We start from the raw sequence: 24,024 nt of genomic DNA on the forward strand, positions 1-24,024 counted from the left end.
ACGCACGCACGCACGCACGCACGCACGCACGCACGCACGCACGCACGCACTTGCACATGCAACCATACACATTATTAATTTTTAGTTTTACTTAGCCTACATAATAAGATCAGCATTTACTCTAGTAATAACTGTACCGATTTGAAAGAGTGGTGACTTCTGACAGAAGTGTTTTCATACTTAAAAGAAGTTCACAAGCAATAATAACGTGACAAGCCTACGCTTTCAGCGATAGACGTAACATGACGTGTGAGGATTTACGTGACGAACAGGCAACAGTTACACTACTTGTCTTGTATCATGGTATTCATGGTAAATTTTACTTCAAGTCCCACCTTCTGCGCAACGAAGAGTTCGTAGACGACACAAACGCCAGTGACGGTGATGCCCTGTTCTTTGCAAAGTATCGCGATGCCCACACACGCCGTGCATGCTGCCACGTAGCGCCAGTCTGGAAATTATAATATAGAAACATTCTTATTATCCCTTAATCGTGTACTTGTACTTCTTTGAATTACATTTGGAACACAAGACAAGTACCCCCCCTCCGTCAATTAACGCACAGGTATAATAGAGGTATAATAAAAAAATACTGATATAATCCACAAACGCTTAGAGCGCATATTAATTACCAAATTAATTTCACAAACTGTTTAGTTTTTGTAAGAAAGTACTAGCATATTGTTTTTTGACTCATGAGCCCCCTTTCATAATCACTATATCGCGCGTGGTCAGAAGCGTAGCGTTCTTTTGCACGCGATTGCTCGTGTTCGCTTTTATTGAGTATTTTAATTATAAGAGTGTCTGTGTAAAGCCCTTTAATGAATATAATATAATAATTACGACATAAACTCTAGGTGTTCCATACCTGTACACCGTCGTCTGCTGGCAGCGCGTGCGTAGCACAACAAGGCCCCTAGGAAGAATACAGAGGACAGCATTTCTGCCCTGCCCACCACACCCGTCACCTGCGTGGAAACAAAATTATCAACACATGCCTCTAATTGCGTCATAAAGAGGAAACTAATTTATAAGAGCATAAGAGGCTTAAAGTTCTCTTGGGGGAAACCTTCGTGGTAGAGTAGGCGTGTATAAAGTTTTTGAGTGTACTCACGAATTATTATAAAACAATTTGTTAAAGTAAACTTCGCTATACCTATCAGCGTTCTCACTTGCCAACTGTAACAGTTAGTTTATATTTCAAGGAATTAAACGACCTATAAATATAATTATGCCTAAATCCCCACAAATTGAGGCGTCGAAAGTTTTGGGCCATCTGTTTCAGAAAGGCTTGCCTAAATTACAATTCAAGCAGGCTTTAATTTTGTTTACAGAGACAACAGCCAAGAAAATAAGTTAGAGAAAATAGTGCGCCGTTCGCAAAGGACGTAAAGTCTTGGAAAAATGGAGTGGAGGGTGGAAAGCCGTGTCTATAAAAATAGCAAACATAGTTAGAGAGCATTAGAGGAGACATGTCGTCTTACAACTTCATTACATACAGTTTTGCTGAGAAAGCAAATGTGGGGTAATAGTATACAATTTGCAGTTTCTATTAACAAACGTACGTTACGACTTGATGGGAATCGTACCCATACACGAATACTTAATTGGTGACATACACGAATAGTTAGTTAATGGGCTTCAAAAAACAAATATACCTACTCAATTTACATCTGAAAAATAGTTTCATTTCCAATGTGCCGCAAAAACCTAAAAACTCGTTGTAGGTATACACGAATTACTAAAGTTTTGGTTTTGTTTAAATTGGTTGAATTTTAAAGTTGTCATCGGTTTCCTTAATATAAATTATGCGCAATATTCAAAACAACAATATTTTTGCGTGTGGAAAATCTTGTTATGTATAAGTAGAGCGATTATATATTATTATTATGTGGGTAACTTGATTGTCGTATATGTACGAAAAGATTTGGTCACTAAAACAAGAAAACAAGCAGTGGGTAGCTCAAGGTTCCGATTTTCGTACAGAAAATGTCACAGTAGAAAACCGCGGACGATCGCAGATTTTAGCATTCACAATAGACTCATCCTAATACGAGGAATATGGCACCGAAGCGGTTATACACTCCTTCGATATGGCAAAACGTCGACATAAATTAGAATTTTGACAAATAATGTAATAAATAAATAAATTAAAGTAATGACTTTAACACCGATGTAACTAAGGTATACGTTTGGTGCATTTATTTATTTATTTATTGCAAACAATGTTAGCACAAACATTGAATACAGGTAATTACTAAGTACAAACATATCTCTTTAGACATTTTTATTCGTAATGTATTCTTTATCGATTATTATTTGAATACAATGGGACAAAAACGGGCTTTGTACAACTTAGTTTCAAAATCTTTTGAAGTTTCTATTGATGTCGAGAACAATAATTTTTTAGACAATAACAATTTTAGTAACATTTTCTATAGATGTAATTTTTAACTTTATTGAATATCACGATGTTTGACTACCATGATATTCAATTATTTTTGTGAAATTACTCCAAAAGCTAAATATAAGAATCTGCACCAAGCACAGAAAAATTCGTAAGGTCCACTAGTACGTTCCGTGGCTTAGTTGGTATAGCATTTGCTGTGAGACGTTGGTTCGAAGGAGTTTTTGTTGGTGTTCTATCTTTGTATTAATAATTAGTAGCTAGGCGTTGGTGGTTCTGGACCACTCGTACAGTGGGAATGTGGACCTTATAGCACCAAAACGTCACAACTTACCACAAAACACCGCCCAAACAAACAGCAACCTTATACCAACCAACATAAGCCCCATCCAAACCATGACTCAACACCTACAATTCTCACTCAGAATCAAAACGACATAACTGCTCGCCAAACCATTCTTGCCCTTACACATATGCGCCATAAAGTCCACCACATTCCCATTGCACGAGTGGTCCAGAACCACCAATGCCTAGCTACTATAATTATTACAATCTAGTGGAGTAATTTCATAAAAAGAATTGAATATCATGGTGGTCAAAAACAGTTACATTCAATAAACTTCAAAATTACAATTATTAAAGCGACATCTCTAGTCAGGTCCTGGTAGCTCTAAAGGCACCTGGTTGAGTGTAGAAAAGTTTCATATATTTCTCACATATGGCGCTAAAGCAAAAAGTCGTTAAAAACCAAAAACAAAGATCTGCAACAAGCACATAAAAGAATTCGTGAGGTCCGCTGGTTCGTTACGTGGCTTATTTGGCATAGCGTCTAGCGTCTAGCGGTTTGCTAGAAGACGTCAGACGTCGGTTCGAATCCGGCCGGATCGAAGGAATTTGTATTAATAATTATACAAATTAGTGGAGTAATTTTACAAAAAAATTTTGAATATCAATTCAAAAAAATGTAGTTGCATTGTAATGTCTTAAAAATAAATTTATTGTAATTCATCATTGAAAAGTGCGTCTTCATTTATGTGCAAATATTTTTATTTCGTCTGATCAATTGTATAATTTTGATACTGACTACATAAAAGAAATCTTTAGACAACAGCTGATGACTGAACTTAATACGTTTACAAGACACGCCAACAACAATTAATGGACTAGTTTTCACAAGCCCGTGAAATCGATTAGAGCTTCAATATAACGTCGGAGCTGGTAGTTAACGCCATAATATGAAGTTATTAGCGACAGACAAGCAATCTCTATGAACATTTTAATTAGAGAATGATACTCAGCTAGTTCGTACAAAAATAAGGGGTACAATAAAAGGGTTGATTTGACTCGACTTCCATAAGTCGAACTGCAGTTAATGTGTGTGACTTCGACATTTGAAGGTCAGAAACATGTAATTATCATACTTTATTTATACTTGACAAGGTTGTCAAAGTGGCGGAAAAAAATTGGATGGGGAAGGCACAACAGACAAGGATCGGAAAGAATGGAGTGTGTTGGAAGAGATCTACACTCAGCATTGGGTGGACAGAAGTTGGAAAGAAGAAGGAAGAAGAGAAATAAGCTTTTTGGTGATATCAAGCACATCCAAACCAAAAGAGATCAATTTGAAATTAAAACCACTGCACTGCCTGGTTGGACGAAATTCCAAAACTGACTATTGCCAACAAACGGCTAATTTATAAAACAATTGAAAAGCCAATTTAGTCATGTGGCATACAACTCTGGGAAGTTGCTAGCACCTTCAATGTAATGATTATTTAAAGGGTGCAAAGCAATACACTTCGTCAAATATCAAACGTGACATGGTTCATAAAAACAATGGAGATCCACGAATTTCTTGACATGTCCACAGTTAAAGAAGAAATAGCCTCATATGGTGCACCCGCAGCACCCGCCTGCAACATCACCCAAATCAACTAGCCAAGCAGCTCACCATGCCTGAAAACATATGACTAAAAAGAGGCGTGACATATTTGACCACGATAGTCTGCAAAATACGTGATTAAACAATCTGTACTGCTGGGTTCCACTGGGAGTAGCACCTTTTCCAATGTGATAATACTACAACCCATCTCTTTATAGTCAACAAGGCTGATTGCAGGATAAATAATAGAAAAAAAAAATGATATCAAGCCACGGGAAGTACAAGTCGTGCGCCTGTTGGTAAGTGATAGCCTACTCTAATAGTTACTGTGCCATTCAAAGCTTTAAATAGCAAAGATCTGAGGATCACTGCCACTGCGCACGTCGCCTTCAGGCACAAAGTTGACAAGTCCCACGTGTCTGTAATTTCAGTTGTATGTTATATTTATATAAATGAATAGGTATACTAAATGTCCTTACGGTGGATAGCAAAATAATATTTCAAAATTTTACAAATAATAACATCACCTGGAAACTTTATTAATTTTCCACATATTATTCGTACTACAGTTTCCGTAACCTGGTTTATGTCCACGTCCAATTAAAAATACTTGCCTTCGTTGTGTCCATAAAGGTGGCATCACTGCTCTGCGCTATGACCAATTATTTTATTGTCATCGATATGTCCATCACTTGCGAAGGTATTTTAAGAAACTAATGCAATGTATAATGTAAGCATAACTATTGAACTACTTAACCAATGCAACGTGCTATGTATAATGTAAGAGTAACTAAAAGTTACTGCTTTGCTGGATAATTAATACCTAAGGCAAGCCGATGGGCCCAGTTATATAGAACTTGCGCTATTGCTGCATTTGAGTCGAAAAGACTCAATACAGGCCCGTACTGAGAATATAACTCAAACTCGTCATCGGAGCCATGTGTATTACCAAACTATCATTTTATTGAATAGCTGGTATTAGGTATTTTGTACTTAAATTGTATTTCAAGAAGTGGTTACCTTCATAATTATTTTTATTAATCGATTACCATTAACAAAAATTCCTTCGATTTGATTGGACTCAAACCAGAATCTATTGCCATATCGGTACCACCGCTCTTACCATCTGAACTATAGACCGAGTCAGAGATGTTACGGATTATGTGCTTTTTGCAGATTTTTATATTGAGTTTAAACGGTTATTTTTGCCGTCAGAAACTTATAAGAGTGAAGAAACTTTCATTACTTTCTTACAGGTGGCGCTGAAGTAGTAAAAGTATCATGATATATACAATATTTTTTTTTAATGTTTTATAATCGTAAATTCAGCGATAGAACAGAGAGAAAAATGAGTATCTTATTAAGTATATTATTATCTCTATCATTGTGTACAATAGGACATAACGAAGGCGAGTGTTACTAATTGGACGTGGACATAAACCAGGCTATGGTAGCAACTGTACTGACCCAACGTAAAACTGCAGTGTCGCTTCGCATCATAAAATGAAGTGGCACTGGGTTCGGCGCACTTTATTTCAGTAAGACTTTATTGTTATCGCGACTTAAAAGTTAATAACTTTAGAACTATATTGGTTTGATTTTACTGAAAACTCTTATTTTGTTTACGTCTTTTTTGCAAACAGCCTGTCCCTCGTGTGTGCTGTTAGTTTTAGACCTTCTTTATTATAATCGGAATTGGGTGAACGATGTCTATTAAGCACATATTGCCATTCTTATTCATAACTAACTTAACCGATATTTTTGCGAAATTGAGTTATTAACATGTCTGGTATCAGTAAAACTAGTTCTACAACCCCCTATAAGTTGTTTGTCTATATCTTATTTAGTTTCAGTTTTATTGTTAAAGGAAAATTAGCGTAATACACATTTTTGAAAGAAAAATGCCAATTACGCAATTAGTTATGAGAAAAAGGGCAGTATGTAAGTGGGGTGTAGAGTCTTAAGGCTTAATTTACATCACCGCGAATGGAAGCAAATTTTTACACAGAAATTGTAAATAATTGTAATGCTAACGCACACACTCATAGTCCCGCAGTAGGGAAACCCTGAATAGCGGATGCCATGGACCTACACATAGACAACCACAAATTACGCCCAAATTCACGAGATAAATAAACGTAGACAATACAAATATTTCCCCGGCCCGGGAATGGAGCTCTACGTGGGAGTCCAGCATGGCAACCGTTCGGCCTCGGAGGCAGTTTGATAATAAACTTTATGTCGATCTATTTCTGCGTTCTTGCGTTCAAGTTTCGAAGAGTAAGGGTATTGGTGAAATTACAGGCACATGAGACTTGTCAACTTATGAGTCAGGGTGACAGGCAGTGGCCGTGTCCCTCAGATTTAAAGCTGTGTAACGTGATATCTTGAGATATATATATATATATATCTTGATACGATACTGTAGCTACGGAAATTCCCGTGACAGCCTGTGAATTCTCCGAAAGACGCGTGATCTGTTTTTTAGCTTTAGGTACAGGGTTTCCCTAATGCGGAGTTATGAGTGTGTGCATCATTATTATTATAGTTGAGTGTACCTTATTATAGTAATGTAGGTATTGTAATCAAAAGTTCCTATCTCAAATTGTTACACCTAGAAGTGCCCTAAGGGGGTCCATATGAACACATGTATATTAAGTAAGACCTTTTATAACATTATGGTGGCAACAAGTAAATAATTTTAACTGTTCCGTTTCAAAGACGAATGGACTGACGTTCCAGTTTTGAGAGGTACTTGTGTTTGCAGACTTCGCCGTACGGCGAATGGTTGTCATAAAACATCAGCGGAATTAGCCCATGCACTTTGGTTCCATATGCAAAGCAGCTGTAGTTTTGTAATGGCGGATTCTTTTTAAAAATAAATAATTTTTGCGTGGTGTGAAGAGACATCTTGGATTGTATCAAGACTGCATTAGGTTCCTTCACCTTCACGTTTGGATTCAACTTTCCATTTAACAACCAAAGGAACAGTAGAGCCATGTGGAAGAGCTCGTCCAGTGACAATGTGACCTTTACTGCTTTCCAATTTCGAAAGGTAAGGGTGTTGGTGAAATTGCAGGCACATGGGACTTGTCAACTTATGTCTCAGGGTGATGGGCGCAGTAGCAGTGCATATCTGAGGAGATATTTGTGTTTTAAAGCTCTGAGTGGCACTGTAAATGTTGTGGACAGGCGTGTCGCTTACCACCAGACGCACGACTTGTTCGTCCCGTCAGTCACTTGGTATCATAAAATGTAACAAAAGAATATTTAATTGATTAGTAAGTAAGTAACGTTTGATGTAGAACAAATTGTGGGTGCTAGTATTTTCAAGTTCCTTTTTTTTTACTCAGGTGCTAAAGATATATCGATACTTCGGAGAAGAAAGGGCGTAATAGCCAATTAAAACTAAAAAGGCACTGATGGAGTTCGGGCCTATTTTCATGTTTCGTTTCCTCTAATCAAAACGTTAAATATAATTAAAACATGAACAAAAACAACGAGAATTTTTTGTTTTTCACCCGTTTCGTATTTTGAAGTTTGGCTTTTATGCCCTTTCCTCCCTGATATTGATGCAATTTAGGCCTTTATACATTATGTCAAAATACGAACTATTCAGCCTGCAACGTTTTAAAGATGTTAATTCCGAACTTTCCATACCTACTAGAATTTGTTGTTGAAAATTCAACAACATAATAATTACAATTCTGACTGAATATTTTGCCCCTTTAGAATAAAAATGCCTTAAACAAAATGAAAACTTTTTGGGAATACCTACGCAAAATAAGATTTGAAGTTGATTAATTAAATAATAGACATTTTCACATCACTAAACGCATGGGCTCAAGAGGGCTGCAAATCTCCATACTAGAGATCGTAACTCTCAAAAAGGTCAAAATGCCCTCTTACATCTAGACGGTGCTGGTCAATAGCCTGGAAGTAGTTATATTATGAAAATGGCCGTGGATATCAATTAATGCCTCTTTAATATGTAATATAAGAAGTCAGTTTTTTTCCTTGTAGGTAATATTATTCAAATCATGAGCTAATGTTATTTTCTGAACTTTGATAATTATGTGTGTCAATAGATGGTATACTGTTACAAACTAGTTTATAAATTAACGCTCCCTATTTTATTTTATTTTTATTTTCATTGTTTTTGGAAAACTTACGGCTAGCTAAGAAGAACAGAATAAAGTATAATACACGGCTGACAGGTTAGTGAATGTGTGCTGAGGGCTAATTAAAAGTTTCCACAGATAATTATTTACAGTGATAGAAACAAACTAAGTAAATTGGCGACTTAAAGAAAAAAACATACCTAATAAGTAAAAATAACGAAATTAAAAACGTTTAACAGTTATAGTATCTACAATTTGAAGAAAAATAAACATACTCCTGAGTAAGCGTTGTAGTTTACTTGTACTGGTGTTGAACAAGTCCACCTCACCATATCTATTAACTAAGGAGTTAAATGAGCGAGACGCTCTATTTGAAAATGAATTTTGTCTATAATTTGTCCTAACCCTGGGGTGATAGGGTTTCTCAGTGCAACCTTGCTTGTACTTAGTCCTATTTGCTCATGGGGTTCTGGGCAATCGATAGTGCCGTTTGCTATGTTAGTTAGGTAAGTCAAATCAGCCATTTCTCTCCGTTTGTATAATGGCAGAAAGTGAAATTTGCAGTCTCATAATTTGGCAGAAATATACCGGCTCGATATTGCAAGTAACTGAATGGGTAGATGGAGCTATACTTTAGCAAAATAAAATAAAATCGGCACTATCCATAAAATTCTGTGCCATAAGCGCCATCCAGTTGATTTGTTTGTCATAACTAAAAATTACAGTTGCTTTGATAAATTGCAACTCGTCAATGTAAATCAAATTAGTTACAAAATAGCTATTTGGTATTCGTTGCGACTTTTTAACTGCCTCTGTGGCTGAACGGTTACCATACCACGGCCGGACTGCCACGCGGAGATCCCGGGTTAGATTCACTTTGTCACTTTTTCGCCAACGGTGATAGCGTGTTGTATTTGTAGACGCAGGTTCAACACTACATGTGCCGTTTACACATCGACGCGAGTGTGGAATTTCAAATATATGAAAAAGATCCATAATAGCATGAACGTGTCATTCGAACTTTAAAGAAACAATCATTTCTAAAATCGTTTTACGTACAGACTCATTTTGTTAATTTTTTTAATTAGGTCACTTTCATTCTAAAGGTGCGATATAATCATTGTCGTCAACGAATCATAAACAGAACAAAAAGTGAAAACAACATTCATAACATAAGCGAAATAAATCGGAAACGGGAATCAATGAATGAATGTTGAAACTTTAAAATAACAGGAATTATAAATACTCGTCAAAATGTAAATGACAGCGTCGAGCAGGAATAATACGAGTTGAGATTTAAAAAACTGCCCGTGGGGTTGGCCCGAGGGAGTTATTTGGAAAGTGCACGTTTAATTCCGCGATAAATAACAACCGAATAATTTCGAACGACGATTCGCAGAACGCAGCTTGTTTGCGTACAAGCATGAAAAGGAATATGTTTTAAATTGAAAATGCTGCAATGGAGAAAGTCATTTAATGCTACAAAAAGCCGCCAACCGCATTTATACTAAGAGCTCCATTTATAAATCAATAGAGTGCCTTTTCTAAATGCCTTGCAAAATCGTCACTCGGTATTAAAATTGTTACTTCACGGAATTGTGTTACAATTAGGGGTACAAAGTACATTTGGTTATATCAACATTTCAAAGCTTTTCAATTCATTCAGGAAATGAGAATGTGTCCCCAGTGCTTTAGCCCGTCCACCATTTGACGTAGGTAAAATATGATTTTATATTTTCTTGTATAGGGACAATAAATGGAACCGACGACAGGAAACAGTGATGTTTACGTTTATTTAGTAGCTAAAAATAGGTGGGATTAATAAACGGTATACACGAATTACTCGTGCCGGAGGAATTACACAAAATTTACATACATATAACTAATGCATTCGGTGTAGTATATTAAACCGTCTTTGGTATATACAGAGTTATTTTTAAAATACGTATAACCTCGCAGGGCTGTACTCGTATTACTAACATCGTAAACAACAACTTTTATTCTATGACTTTTTGCAAAACATAATAAGTATACCAAAAATAAACTTTTAAGTTTTTGTTGTACTTCCTATCTGACACTTTTTACATTTATATTAGGTACAATAAGTTCAAACGTGCAAGCATCCTCCTCAACGACTCCCACCCCCGTACTGCACAGAGTTATTACCATTTATAGCCTGTCTTTTTTCAAGACGGAGTAAAATGACATTTGTAGTGTTCCCAGTTTTCATAAAATTTGAAATAGTTTATAGTCGATAGTTTTATCGACAGATTGTGAAAGAAGATAAAATTTTGACAAAAATGACTGTATTGTGAACGTTACGACGTTCTAATGATTACTAATTACGTTATTGCCTTCTTTATTCTTATTTTGACAGTTTTACTAGTATCGAGATCAATTTTTATTCATATACATTTTAAAACAAGAATCATATTCGGCTATATGATTATCTATATTGAATTAAAATGAAAAACTTCAAAATATGTCTCCTCTTTGTATTTTTCATAAACTTAATTCTAAATACAGTGTATGTATGAACTTACAAAAATAGACAATTCAAATGAACTTGTGCTCAGTAATTGGATGAATAATGGGTAGAGGATGATTGAAATGGAACAAGTACGGCTATTTATTCCATAAGCGTGACCAATATTCAGTCGATAATCGATAGAATATTTATCAACTGCAATCACTAGCTGCTCGCAAGCGGGCAATACTTTTGCGCTATGAACTGTCATTTTACTCCATCTTCAAAAAGGATAAACAACAGAGCGACCTATTTAAATTTATTTATTTTTGTATGAAAGTAAAATGTGATGCACTATTAAAAGTCATGGGATAAAAGTTGTTGTTAATGATGTTAGTAATCTATTCCTGAGACGTTGTTGAGATTTTAAAAATAACCCCATACGCACCTATGGAAACCTATAAGACCTATAGAAAGTCATATAGGATATAACGTTCCTTTTTTATTGATAATCGGTAGGTACCGAGTAGTTTCTTCCTTCTTTACTACTATATACTAAGTATATGCAGAGTCAGCGCCCTTTTACTGTTACTACAATCACGTTATGTTTTTTCTTTTATTATTTAATTTTTTTTTATTAATTTGTAATTGTGTTATATCAATGAATAAAGTATCTATCTGTCTATATATTTTTACGAACTCAAACTCAAAATAACCTTTATTAGCCTGAAAAGACTAGAGTTTCTTTTTGTAAATAAACATTTGTATACATTTATCATTTACAATATTGCAAGAGCTAAACGGCTAAACGTAGAAGCTGTATTTTTACCCTTAGCGTAAATATTTTGTTTTACTATAGTGTTAAACACAGATCACATAAATACTAGTAATAGACTGGTTAGTGGGCGGGGTCCGCGTTACCTAGCTTATGAACAGACGTTCATATGAGTGTCAACAGCGCGTCAGTCATCGTTCAAATGTGATACATAATTATTTTGTGGAAAAAATAGAAATATGCCATTATATCATGTCGCGTAAAAAGCTAAAAGTTTAAAAAATACTCCGGGAGTGATTTCATCGGTAAGTACTAAAACTCTGTATTTTCTAATATTTTGAACAATACAATACTATATATATTTCGAAACAAAACTATTTTCTTGCAACCCGGTAATAACAATATACATTGGTTGCTAGCCATCGCCGCCGTCAAAGAACAATTCGAATGACGCTCAATGAATTGCTTGCACTAGCATCGATTACACTTGGTACTGGGTGTGTTGTAATCAAATTATCGATATGTAGAATCTCTGTATTTAGAAACCCGGTTTTGGTTTAGTTCAATATTTTTTTTATTATAGCGGTACCAATGCGTAAAAATAAATTGTTTACAGGTATTTAAAAGCTAACAATTTTGATTACTTAAATGTTTGGTTCCAACACTCGCAATAGTTTTTTAAATTTTCAATTTAAGTAAAAACGATACATTAATGGAAAAGAAGGAAATATAGATAGAAGAGGTACAGTACCGATAATTTGCAATGTAAAATTAAAACTTAAGCTCATGGAGTATCAAATGAAGATGTTATGAGATTGGAGATTTTCTTTCCCTTATCTACATGATTCCTATCTCCCTACTTGCTATACGTCACCTTCATCCGTTTGAGTTCTTAGTTTTATCACAGGCATGATTTACATTTGCAGTTTTTGTATTGATTTTTTTTAGTTTCCCGCCGGATTTTTTTTTAAAGGAGAAATAGGCTGAAGCAACAGGCAATAAAAGCTGGGTACCTACTAAATGTAGCACCATTTGCTATAGGCATTTTACGACATCACGTTAAATTATGATAAAATGTTGTTATTCATATATACATATGAATAACAACCGAAAAATTCATTAAAATAATAAATCATTTGGTTAATCAGGTGGACATGAAACTCAGAGTCGCCTTCACAAATTATAGACCACATCTGAATGTGAAAGTTTTCTCAGTTATTTTTCGTCAAGTTTTCATGAAACAAATGATTCGCTTCGTCGCCTTCGGAAATAAGTAGTTACATTTTCTTGACAAGCTCGTCGACGCTATAGGTGAAGTCATGTTCAGCCAGTTCAGAAAGAGGTAATTGTTGAACAATTAAGGGAGAATAAAGATTTTTATGAAGACTGTTTCAATATTTCATCCTTTCCAGTGATCGGATTGACTTGAAATCTGGTAGGTTAATGAAAGTACGATGACAGCATAATAAATCATTAATACTGTGATTGTAGCATGTAGCTACGTATATGCCATCCCTGCGTAGCTAATATCAATTAATATTTGCGTGTAAAACCTTATGCGTATTTGGTAACAAATGTGTGCGTGTGAAACTCAGCTACGCTAGTTCTCAAAGAAATTGCTTTAAATGCCGTTTCCATATACTCCGAGATTAACCTTAATTATAGCAAGTATAAAGCAATGCCTAGTTCAATATTCCGCTAGTTAAGAAACATAATGTTGATATCAATTAAATGTCACATCCCTATCTGTAGATTGTCAACTTTTTGCTTTTGTTCCAAGAGGTTTATGTTTGGATTCTTAGCTGTTATGTGACTAGTAATAATAAAACCTTGTTAGATCCAAATAAGTTTCAATTTTTTTTACCAAAAGTTTTTTATTATTGTCTATTTTCGTTTGATAATTTTTAACCAATCAAAATTATGTTATCTTAGTACTAATGTAAGATTACGTTTTCTAATGTGTGTGTGGCGATACCGGTTTTGATACAAATGTTGCTTCAAGCCATTTCCACTCTTTTCTTTCTTCCGTGGTGTTAAACGTTGTAAATAAAAAAATGTTGTAAATGGCAAAGAATATAAACCCGAATCTTATTACAAAAGCTTGTACTTACATTGCCACTTAGACAAGTTTGTGGATTTTTTAAGACGACTGTCAAGAGCAAGTAGGTTATATTTATTCCTCGTATTAACGTTATGGTTATCACTAGGGCTCCGATAAATATGTAGTATAAACTACTATATATGTAAATATGTGAAAAAATATGGAGATAAAAAAAGAACAACTGTTTTCATGCTTTATGATAAAAAAATCAACAAATTTTATTCCACTTCAATTTAATTTTCGTTACTGTTATAATACACAATTACATGTTTTTTTAAAATTTTCACAATTAAAATTCTGTCAGTTTAGGCGGAACAACGCTTTGTACTGGCTGAATGAATGACCTTTCGACGTCACAGGATGTGATTGGAGCAAACTTAAATTTGCACAAGTCCGCAAGTGAGTAGGTCACGCGAGGTTGTCTTCTAAACTTCCGCACAGTACACTGTTAATTTTTTTTAGTGTATGAAACCCATTTTTTTTTCATGCACGCACGCAATTATTTTTTTAAATTAAATAAAATGCCACGTCTTATTGAAAATATATATTATTGCAAGTTTCGTAAGGTCTAAACCAGTAAATATGGAAAAGAAAAGAAACTTTTTTGATTCTAAGTATTATTATTTGTGTAGTAACAATATAAATGAAAAATACGTAATTACATATTAATCCGGGCCTTAGTTATCACGATTTTTCATAAAAAAATATTATTCTTCTTAACATTAATTAAATTTATCGAGTTGTTAGGTTTTCGCGGTATGTTACATATAGGAAATGAAACTATTTTTTAACCGATTTCAGAAAAGGATGAGATTCTCAAATGGACTGTGTTTTTCTTTGTTTTTTTTTATTTGTGTTACGCGATCACTCTCAATCACGATCACTCAAAATGGATTCACAAATGCCCATTTGGACAGGGGGTACCTTAGTATTGGTCACATTTAAATTGGAAGTCCATCAGCAATTCATCCCCTAGTGGCAAACTAGGGGATGAATCCGATTTCACATACTTTACGATAACCGATTTCAGTGAAACTTGGCAAATAGATATAATTCCACGAACTTTTGAGATCGTTTTTTTTATAATATCAAGTGACGGGATAAACAAGTCGTGCGCCCGTTGGACCACAGTTATCGCGTAACATACATACATACAAAAAAAAAATATAAAAACGTACAGTCGAATTGAGAACCTCCTCCGTTTTTTGAAATCGGTTAATAAAAAGTTTTATTGAATATCACGATGTTTATTATTGTGTATTCAATAAAACTTCTATAAATAAATTAAATTTTAGTGTAAGGTTAATTTCTTTAAAAACTAGGTATAATCAACAAAAGTAGCAAGTCCTTTACCATTCACGAGAACAGCAAGTCTAAATGTCATATAGTTATTGAACAATGGCGCTTATCAAGATATGCATGATACATAGTAAACATACTTATCTTAAACAAACAAGGCATGTCATTTACAGAACTTGAAGTTGTCATGGAAACATTATCTCTGATTTTGAAGACGGGCACAATAACAGTAAACAAGTTTTCGGCACTTACCGCTTCGGTGTGTATTGGGTGTACAGCGAACAAGATGGCGGCAACGAAACTGGCGAACTCTGGCAGGAACATCGCGCACACTCTGCGAACAATAAATAGGTCACTCGGTTAAGCAGATATGAATTCGAAAACCAAATTCTTATTCCCTACTTCTTTACGTCACCGTTATAATGTATTATCAGCTAGAGCTCGGAAATGTACATGTAGTGGTATTTGTGTAAATTTGTGGTTATTAATAATTAGATACGTATGTAACGTTGTTCTAATCCCAAAGAAAGTAACTAAAGCATTTGTGTTTTTTGGTAGCAGTAGAGATCCTTGTAAAAGAATTCGTCCAGGGAAGTACTAGTACGTAGCAAGTACCTTACCTATTTTTACAAGCCTTACCTAGCATTACTGCGTTCCGGTTTTGAAGGATAAGAGTGTGGGTGAAATTACAGGCACATAGGACTTGTCAATTTATGTCTCAAGGTAACAAGCGCAGTGTCAGTACCCATCAGATCTTTGCGATTCAAAGCTCTGAGTGGCGCTGCAACAGGCGTGTAGCTTACCACGCAACTTGCTCGCCCCGTCACTTGATATTATAAAAAAAAATTCAAAAACGTTCTAATAGAACCGTGATTTGTACTGCAAAAAACGCACATTCATACAAACGCAAATCGAATTCTACACAATGAAAAACGTGCACGACAAAGCCATGTGATCAGGGGGTGAGATATAAGTTGACAAGTCCCATGTGCCTATAATTTCAGGGTACAGACAATCCAGATAAGCCCAGATTCAATACCTATTTTAGTATTACCCGTATTAAATGTATATAAGAAACATATTTACAAAAATGTGTACTTTTATATCCATAGAAAAAAATGACACAAATGTGTAAATTTTATATATAAATATAATGTAACGTAAATACATAAAAATTTACATTTACAGCTTAAACGGAAAAGTAAACAAACAAGAACAAATGTAAAGAGATAAAAATATCATATTACATTTGTAACAATAACAATATGGCAGACAAACACACACAGACAAACAAATAAACACAATATTCCGACCAAAATCAATTTACGAAAGTTTATGTTTTTGATCTTGTTGAGAGCCGCACTAGACATATGGAGCTCATAATGACAACTTCTGGATCCCTTAAGTCGTGAAACAAATTGTCAAACAACCTGAATTCGACTCTGTAGTCCTTATACTAAATGTGTCATATGGGTTCCTCAAAGTTTCGCCATCCATAACGGATCCTAACTATACCCGGTCTATCGGTAAACAAAACCCTTACATTATTATATTTTAGTTTTGAATTTGTTGTCTTAAAATTGATTGCTCTTTTAACATGGAACATTGAATATGGAATTTTGTCGTAAGTCTTTTGTTATTCTCGATTTTTAAATTCCGAATTCAATCATTTTGAGGAATGGTAATACCATTACGCAAAATGATAATTATCATTCTATAATAACAGTTTGTGGTAATGTTTTTTTTATTAAATACGTAATAAAGAAAAAGTTTTGTGGAAAGTTGGTATACTAGGTATTATCTTTTCATGTATGTATTTATTTGGGTAGTACTTATTATCTTTAGTGGATTTGTATCAACATGATTTTATAGTTAAATTTATTAAACTATGAAAATTTAAATTTAATATGTTAGGGTGTACAAAAAACAAATAAAACCTTTGGTTTTTATATGAATATGTATAAATAATCGGTATTTTAAATTTACTACTAATTAAGTTATAAAGCAAATAGAGTTTGTAGAATTAATGAGAGGAAAGTATGTTTTAGCTTGGATCGTTATTCAGTTGTTAACGTAAGTAGAAGTTATCAACTGGGCCACAACGTTCCTATTTCTTTGTTCGAAAGCCAGGTCAACTTTCCACACTCCTCTCGCGTGTTTAGTTTCACTTTAATTAGAAACGTATAAGGTTTTTTTCAACCTCTCGTGACCGCCGTCGTTCGCAACGTTGTTTAATAGAGCTGTGTTTAAAAAGCGCATTATAAAACACCAGTTAAAAAGTATTTTTGCACTTGCACGGCTTCACCATTACAGTAACGATGTATAGACGTATTGTATAGTAGCACTTCACACACCGAGTGCGACGCCCGTTTAAAAGCGATCTCATGCCGCTTTCCGTATGTAGAGCTCCTACGAAGATCTTTTTTTAAAGTGACCTTAGAACGCTGATGAGTACTTTGGTGTTATCAATAATAGTATTAATAAGATGTGGCACCTAGTGGTAAGTGACACATCTACCCATAATAGTTGCAGGACCAATCAGAGCTTTAAATCCCAAAGATCTACGGAACACTAGCACTACGCCCGTCACATAAGTTGATAAGTCTCATATGCCTGTAATTTCATCAGTACAGCTTATATTATTACTTGACAGCCGAAATAAGGTGACAGTCCTTCCCTGGACGTACTTCTACTACTACTAAATGATGGCTATGCGAAATACCCTCAGATGTTATTCTGCCGTAGTCGAATAGCCATAGAAGTCGTATAAAAGTGATTTACACTCATTGTGTCAGCATGATGATCTATGGTCCCAACTATCTACTTGAGGATGACAAATAAGTAAAATATATTGCGAAATATTACCTCAAAGAAGGTATATTTGTTAATGAATTCGTATCACACACAATGCTCACATTCCTGCTCGACGGCAGAAATAAGTTAGTTAGTGGCAGCACTTTCCAGGACGAATTTCATAGGTTCAAAATTGTGTACGGAATAATTTTCTGGGTTAATGCAATAAATGTGAAGAGAGTGTTCCTAGCGCAAGAGAATGTATTAGCGCAGTGTGTGGTTTAAAACGAACAGACAGTTGAAGGCCTTATTTAAAGAAACATACATAGATTACTAACGTTAACAATTCTTTATGTATCTAACACCGCAGGTTTCATCAGACGCAATCCAAAATTCTTTAAGTATTATAATAATAATAAACCTGACAGCGTAGGTGGCAGATCTGTCCTTATACATATAAGGACAGATCTGATAAGAACAGTATTATTGCAATGAGTGCCAAGATTTATAATAAATCTATCTGGCTAGTCAATATAATTTTAAATGGCTTTGATGATTTTGAATAACAGTCAAAGTGTTGAATCAATCACTGTGGAAAATATATCACGATTCCTAAACATTCCCATGACAGAAAAAAAACATAAACTTACCTCAAAATTTCAGAAGAAAACTGCTGTATTCAAATAATAACCTCGTGTAGTCCAGGTACTATACAATTCTTAGGCAATAGGTTGGGAGATAGAATCTCAAGCTAGGTTAGATCTGTGCTACGCGGGAACAAATAGTTAAACGAAACTTGTAAAAAAAATGAAAGAGAGGGGAAGAAGCTAAAGAAAAATAGTACCGCGTCAACATGAGGTTACATTAACTCATACTAATGTCGTCTAGCCGTTATAATAACAGTATCTGTAGACCGGGAAATTCGCAAGTAAACCCTAGATTTATTTGTCAACCTTGCGCGCCCGCTCTAAACTCAATTAAATTGCAAATTGGCAGATTTATGTAACAATGGGATCGCAGTTCCAAAGATGATGGATGACTTTCATTATTCCCAAATTACGCACTTAATTTTAAAAGCTTTATCGCAGCAAAGACATACAAAAATAGCCCGTTAATAAAAACAAGAAAGAGAAGTAAAACAAAGTGACTCCTAAAAAATGGTCCGCAAGAAAAGTAATTTAATTTTACTTTAGAACAGGTGGAATGTATTTTTTGTGCGGCGTGCAGGGGAGGAGTGTCAATAATTTGGCAAGTTTATTCAGAGTCGCCGCCAAGTGGTGTCCGGCCGCGGCACTAGAACACCAACTAATTGAGACTAGCGTCGGCAAGGTGGTCCGACTAACTTCTCTTGGAATTAAGACAGTCGTTAACGACTTTTTGCGAAACTTGTGAAATCTCTCGCGGAGTTACCGGAGCAACATTTATAGGTAGTTTGTTGAGCTACGTGGCGTAATGAGCCCCGTCGGAAACTCGATATACGCTTGGAGGATATTTCACAGTTATTTATTTATTTATAGTAAAAGTTCGTAACTTAAATATAGTGCATTCGAATATCCATAGAGCGCCTTGTGAGAGAGTTCGTCCAGGGAAGTACTGCCTCATGTCTTTTGTCCTGCAAGCAGTAATGTGAGCGTCACTGCGTTCCGGTTTCGAAGGGAATTACAGGCACATGGGACTTGTCAGCTTCTCAGAGTGTCAGGCGCAGTGGCAGTACCCTTCCAATCTTTGTGATTTAAAGCTCTGACTGGCATTGCAACTGTTATTATGGACAGGCGTAGTGTTGGGTTATGGAAAAATTTCCATTTCAAAAAATCAATTTTTTTTTATAAAAATACACATTTTTCCGGATATTTTTTCCAATGTTTTCCTTTATGTTCACACCTGTCAAAAATTGAAGTTACTGAACGAAAACAATGGAGCTATTAAAATAGTTTTTTTCGCTATTGTGAAATCACAAGTCTCGTTTTTATATAAGTGGTTTTAGCTAAACAAGTTTGTTTTATAATTCAACCTAAATAAAACTTCAAAAGATATTTTTAAACGTAGAACATAATAGGAGCCTTTGCAATTATATTTTTCAAATTTTTTAAACTTTTCAATTTTGTCGGAAATTTTTCGGAAAAAAATTCCGTTATTTTAAAAATTTTTCAGATAATTACCAAACAGTAGACATACGTGTCATTTACCATCAGGTGCACGACTTGTTCGTGCCGTCATTTAGTATTATAAAAAAAAATGTTGCATTATGCACAAACAATGCTTGATTATTTTAAACTGTCGTTTTTCAGGTATTTTCAAAACAAATTTTTCAGTTGCAGTCAAATTATACACTGCGCTGTTAAAAGGTTTTATTTTGTGATACAATTACGATTCAGGTGAGACACATACATTAGGTTTAAAGTTTCCAAGTCGCAGCACTGTTTCCCAGGTTTCAGGTAATGTTTCAAATTTAATGCCAGATGTTAATGTTTAAGATGTTCCACTTCAACTAGAACAAGGAGTAGCACTCACCCGAGGGACAGAAGCCCTCGATTTATGTACTTACAACAGATTTCAAAACATCTTTCAGCTAAGTAACGTAGCCAAGTTTCGTGCTTGAAAATAAAATTGAAAGCATGCTTTCAGGAAAACGGGATAAATTGCGAATATATTTTATAAAACAACAAGACTATAACTGTATTTCCTCAGCAAAAACCAGTAACAGTTTTAACAAAATAAATAAATTTTTAGTGACTGTAGAACTCCTTATTATTTCTGCCGCCAAGCTAATGCTGCCTCAGTATCCTCAAATGTTTGTTTTACCTAGTAATCTAGGAGTTAGAGTTTGCACCTTGCCTAGTTTTAGTTTTAGTTATTGCAACTTTTAGCACGTTCATTGTTACTTTAAATTAGTCTATAAGCGTCATTGTTGTAATACTCGAGGTTCTTCTTGTACCACTTTAGACTACACAATAAATTAGTTCCAGTAAGACTGCCTTTTACTTTTCCTTCAGTAGCGCGCATATGTCTAGGCTGGGCTGCCTATGACATGAACCTCAAATGGCGGAAATTTGAGCAATGAGTCCTCAAAAATATGCTGACTGAGCCGAATTATATATCCTGACAAGCCAAACAGTGCAAAAGCTACAGGTCACCCAGAGAGCTATGGAACGGGCTATGTTGTGTATCTATCTCCGAGATCTGATTGGGAGGTAAACGATGCGTTGCACTGAGGACTTTGTCAAAGCAAAAAGTTCCACGCCTTTTTTGCTTCATTAAGTTATGACTGATTGAAACAGTTTTCGAATCTAAGGTATCATCTCGTCTCAAGTTTTTTTTTTCTCTTAAAAGGGTTAATTGCGTAATGTCTTCTGGAAGTACCTTTGTCTGTTTCATAATACCTGTACCTGATCACGTTGTTTGTAATTTCGCCTCCCCTGCCATTTCCAACCAATACTTGGTAAAAACCTTAAGAATTTTGTACGTATTTTTTATTTAACTTTTGAATAAATAATAAAACCATAATGCAAGCATAACCGCCTCATCCGAAGAACAGAGTCCGATGTGATTATATGAAAAGAGAATAAGTACGTTACGGAAACAATTTCGTTATTCAAATTAAGTCCTATGTAAAGGTGTTTTGAGAATTCGTATATCTTATTTCGTTTCGGAAATATAAAATCAAACAACGGTCGATCTGACATCCACAGCGAAGAAGAACGAACGAAATGTACTTTGTACTGAGGACAAGTAATCTTGCACACAGACCTTTGTTTTTTTTTCAAATCAAATCATTTATTTCTTTGTGATACACAGGTTATAAAGTTGTTACCAGAATGAATTTTGAATCACTGTGATCCGCCTTATGACATACAATTTATACATTGTTCTACGGATGAGTCGATTATATTCTACAGAATCTTTACATCATTCCTAGCTCCTAGGCTTTTTCTAACGGGTTGATGAACTTTGTGAAAGTAGCGGGAAAAAATTGGAGGAGGAAGGCACAAGAACGGATAGCATGGCGTGCATTGCAAGACTTCAAACTGTCTGCGTTAATAACAGATACTTAACCAATACAATTTAACAAAATAAAAGCGAACACACAGGCAAAAGCATAAGTACATTGTTATGTGGTGTTCCACAAATGATTGTATATAACTTTTGTTTCCGGGCAAATCAAGCGGTAACTCACATTATTGGCGTAATTGGCAACATAGACGACTGATGTCGACCGTGATCCCACAACGCAATCAATCAAATACAACTGTTTCTATTTTGTTCGTCGTATCCTAATGAATTCGTAACTATTAAAAAGATACGTAGGCGCGTTTGTTTTTTGTCCCTTATTTGGTAGTCACTCATGAATTTCTAAAAACAACACATTGCTTGGAACATTTACTTCAATTGCCGGACAAAATTAAGAATTCTTGGACGGCAGCCGAGGTTGAGAATCGCATGAAATTTGCATTATGAGCACTGTGTCAAGAAGGAATAGCTTTTCAAGTTCTTGTACAAACGTAGCAGCGCAGCTTGTATGTGTGCACGCTCGCCGCGTGCCGTGTACGGATGCACACATTCGCATAATCACGCGACGGACTCGCGTAGGACAATTCCTACGCGCCATTCGTTATAGAACTGAAGCGTTGACTCGAAATGATGCCATCAAATAGTAAACATGTTTATTTTTGCGTTTGCGATTGTTTCAACAAGAGAGTATCTTATTCAGAATCGTCCTGCACTTCGAGCATGAAATCAAATACTATCGTAACTGAAAGTTGTGGAACTGAGAAAGCACAATTATAAAATAAAAACTGAACGAAACCATAGATAGATATGTTCTCTCTCAGTAAATCGACTTAATCAGCGAGATTTGTATGCGAGAATAGTAGTATCTCGCGCGTTATGTCGCTCGCATGCCAGTCGCGCCCTGTCGTGCTAGCCCTACTGGTGAAATTACAGGCACATGAGACTTGTCAACTTACGTCTCCGGATGACGGGCGCAGTGGCAAAGTCCCTCAGATCTTCGCAATTTAAAACTCTGAGTGGCACAGCAACTGTTATGGACAGGCGTGTCGCTTACCGTCCATTTAAGATAACGAACAAATAAAAATAATCACATTATCCACAATAAGATCCATTCAACTTTTTTTTACATTACCAATTGTGTTTTCTTTATTCCACAATTCTGAGTTACGACAATGTTTGGTATCAAGTGCGATACAATTTCTATTGCATAATCATACTCCCATAATGGAGATATCAATCCGTGATGCTGGTATAGAAATATCAATACGTAAGTACTGAATTTAATGAAGGCTATTTTAAAATAGTACGAGAACACTGAATAATGAATACCTTAATTATTTCAAATTATGTTTACAACTGTGACGTGACAACTCTACGCTCCGAGCAACGTGTAGGCATTTGCGGCCGAACAGGCGGGAGTTGCCATATTTGCCTTATTATACGATGCTTTTATTCTGTTTACTAGTACCTATCGTTCTCGTTTATACGAGAGTCGTTTGATAAATACGTGACTTTAAGGTTAAATAAAAACTTTTTTTAGTAGCTGTAGAGCTCCTCGTGAAAGAGTTCGTCCGGGAAGTACTGCCACCTTTTCTACTTCTGCCGCCAAGGAGTAATGTCAGCATTACAGTGTTCCGGTTTTGGAGGGTAGGGGTGCTGGTGAAATTATAGGTACTTGTCAACTTATATCTCAGGCTGACAATACTTTTTAAAAATTGGCGTGAAAAATAAAAAATTCGAAATACAAAAGTTTGGTGAGGGCAGTATATTTTTTGAAGATGCAGAAAACGGAATTTCGAGTATTCCATTTGTCATCTGCAATTAGAATATCAAAACTTGTGGAATTATTATACGAACTATTGCCACACCCCCCGTATTTACCAGATTTGACTTTTGTGTACGATTTTTTACCGATTCAATCAAACGAGGCAGTGATAGCAGAAACAGAGGCTTATTTTTCAGTTTGACAAAATGTCTTTTCTTTATGGGTTTTAGAAGTTTGGATATCGCTGGTCAAGGTATATATACCTTATACTCCGTAGAGTTAAAAGGAGATTACGTAGAAAAATAAACCATACTTAGAAGTCAGAGTCAAGGACTTATCAAACCGCCCTCTTATAATCCCTCTTATATATATTAATATAAGAGATGGTTTTATTGTTATGTGGTAA

The 24,024-nt window shown here is 35.3% G+C and overlaps 1 protein-coding gene across 1 annotated transcript in view; it reads right to left on the minus strand.

Moving 5' to 3' along the window:
• LOC113235114 (transmembrane and TPR repeat-containing protein CG4050) overlaps positions 1 to 24,024 on the minus strand; it is a 286,720-nt gene that overhangs the window by 14,919 nt on the left and 247,777 nt on the right. The window contains exons 3-5 of the mRNA XM_026470689.1: positions 15,305 to 15,386; positions 869 to 968; positions 336 to 451 (exon numbers count right to left, since the gene is read on the minus strand). Of these exons, the coding sequence (XP_026326474.1) occupies positions 336 to 451; positions 869 to 968; positions 15,305 to 15,386 (298 nt within the window). The remainder of the gene's footprint in view (positions 1 to 335; positions 452 to 868; positions 969 to 15,304; positions 15,387 to 24,024) is intronic.

This window comes from Hyposmocoma kahamanoa, unplaced genomic scaffold, assembly GCF_003589595.1.
Source record: "Hyposmocoma kahamanoa isolate Upper Pololo Valley unplaced genomic scaffold, ASM358959v1 87, whole genome shotgun sequence".
Taxonomy (NCBI): Eukaryota; Metazoa; Arthropoda; class Insecta; order Lepidoptera; family Cosmopterigidae; genus Hyposmocoma; species Hyposmocoma kahamanoa.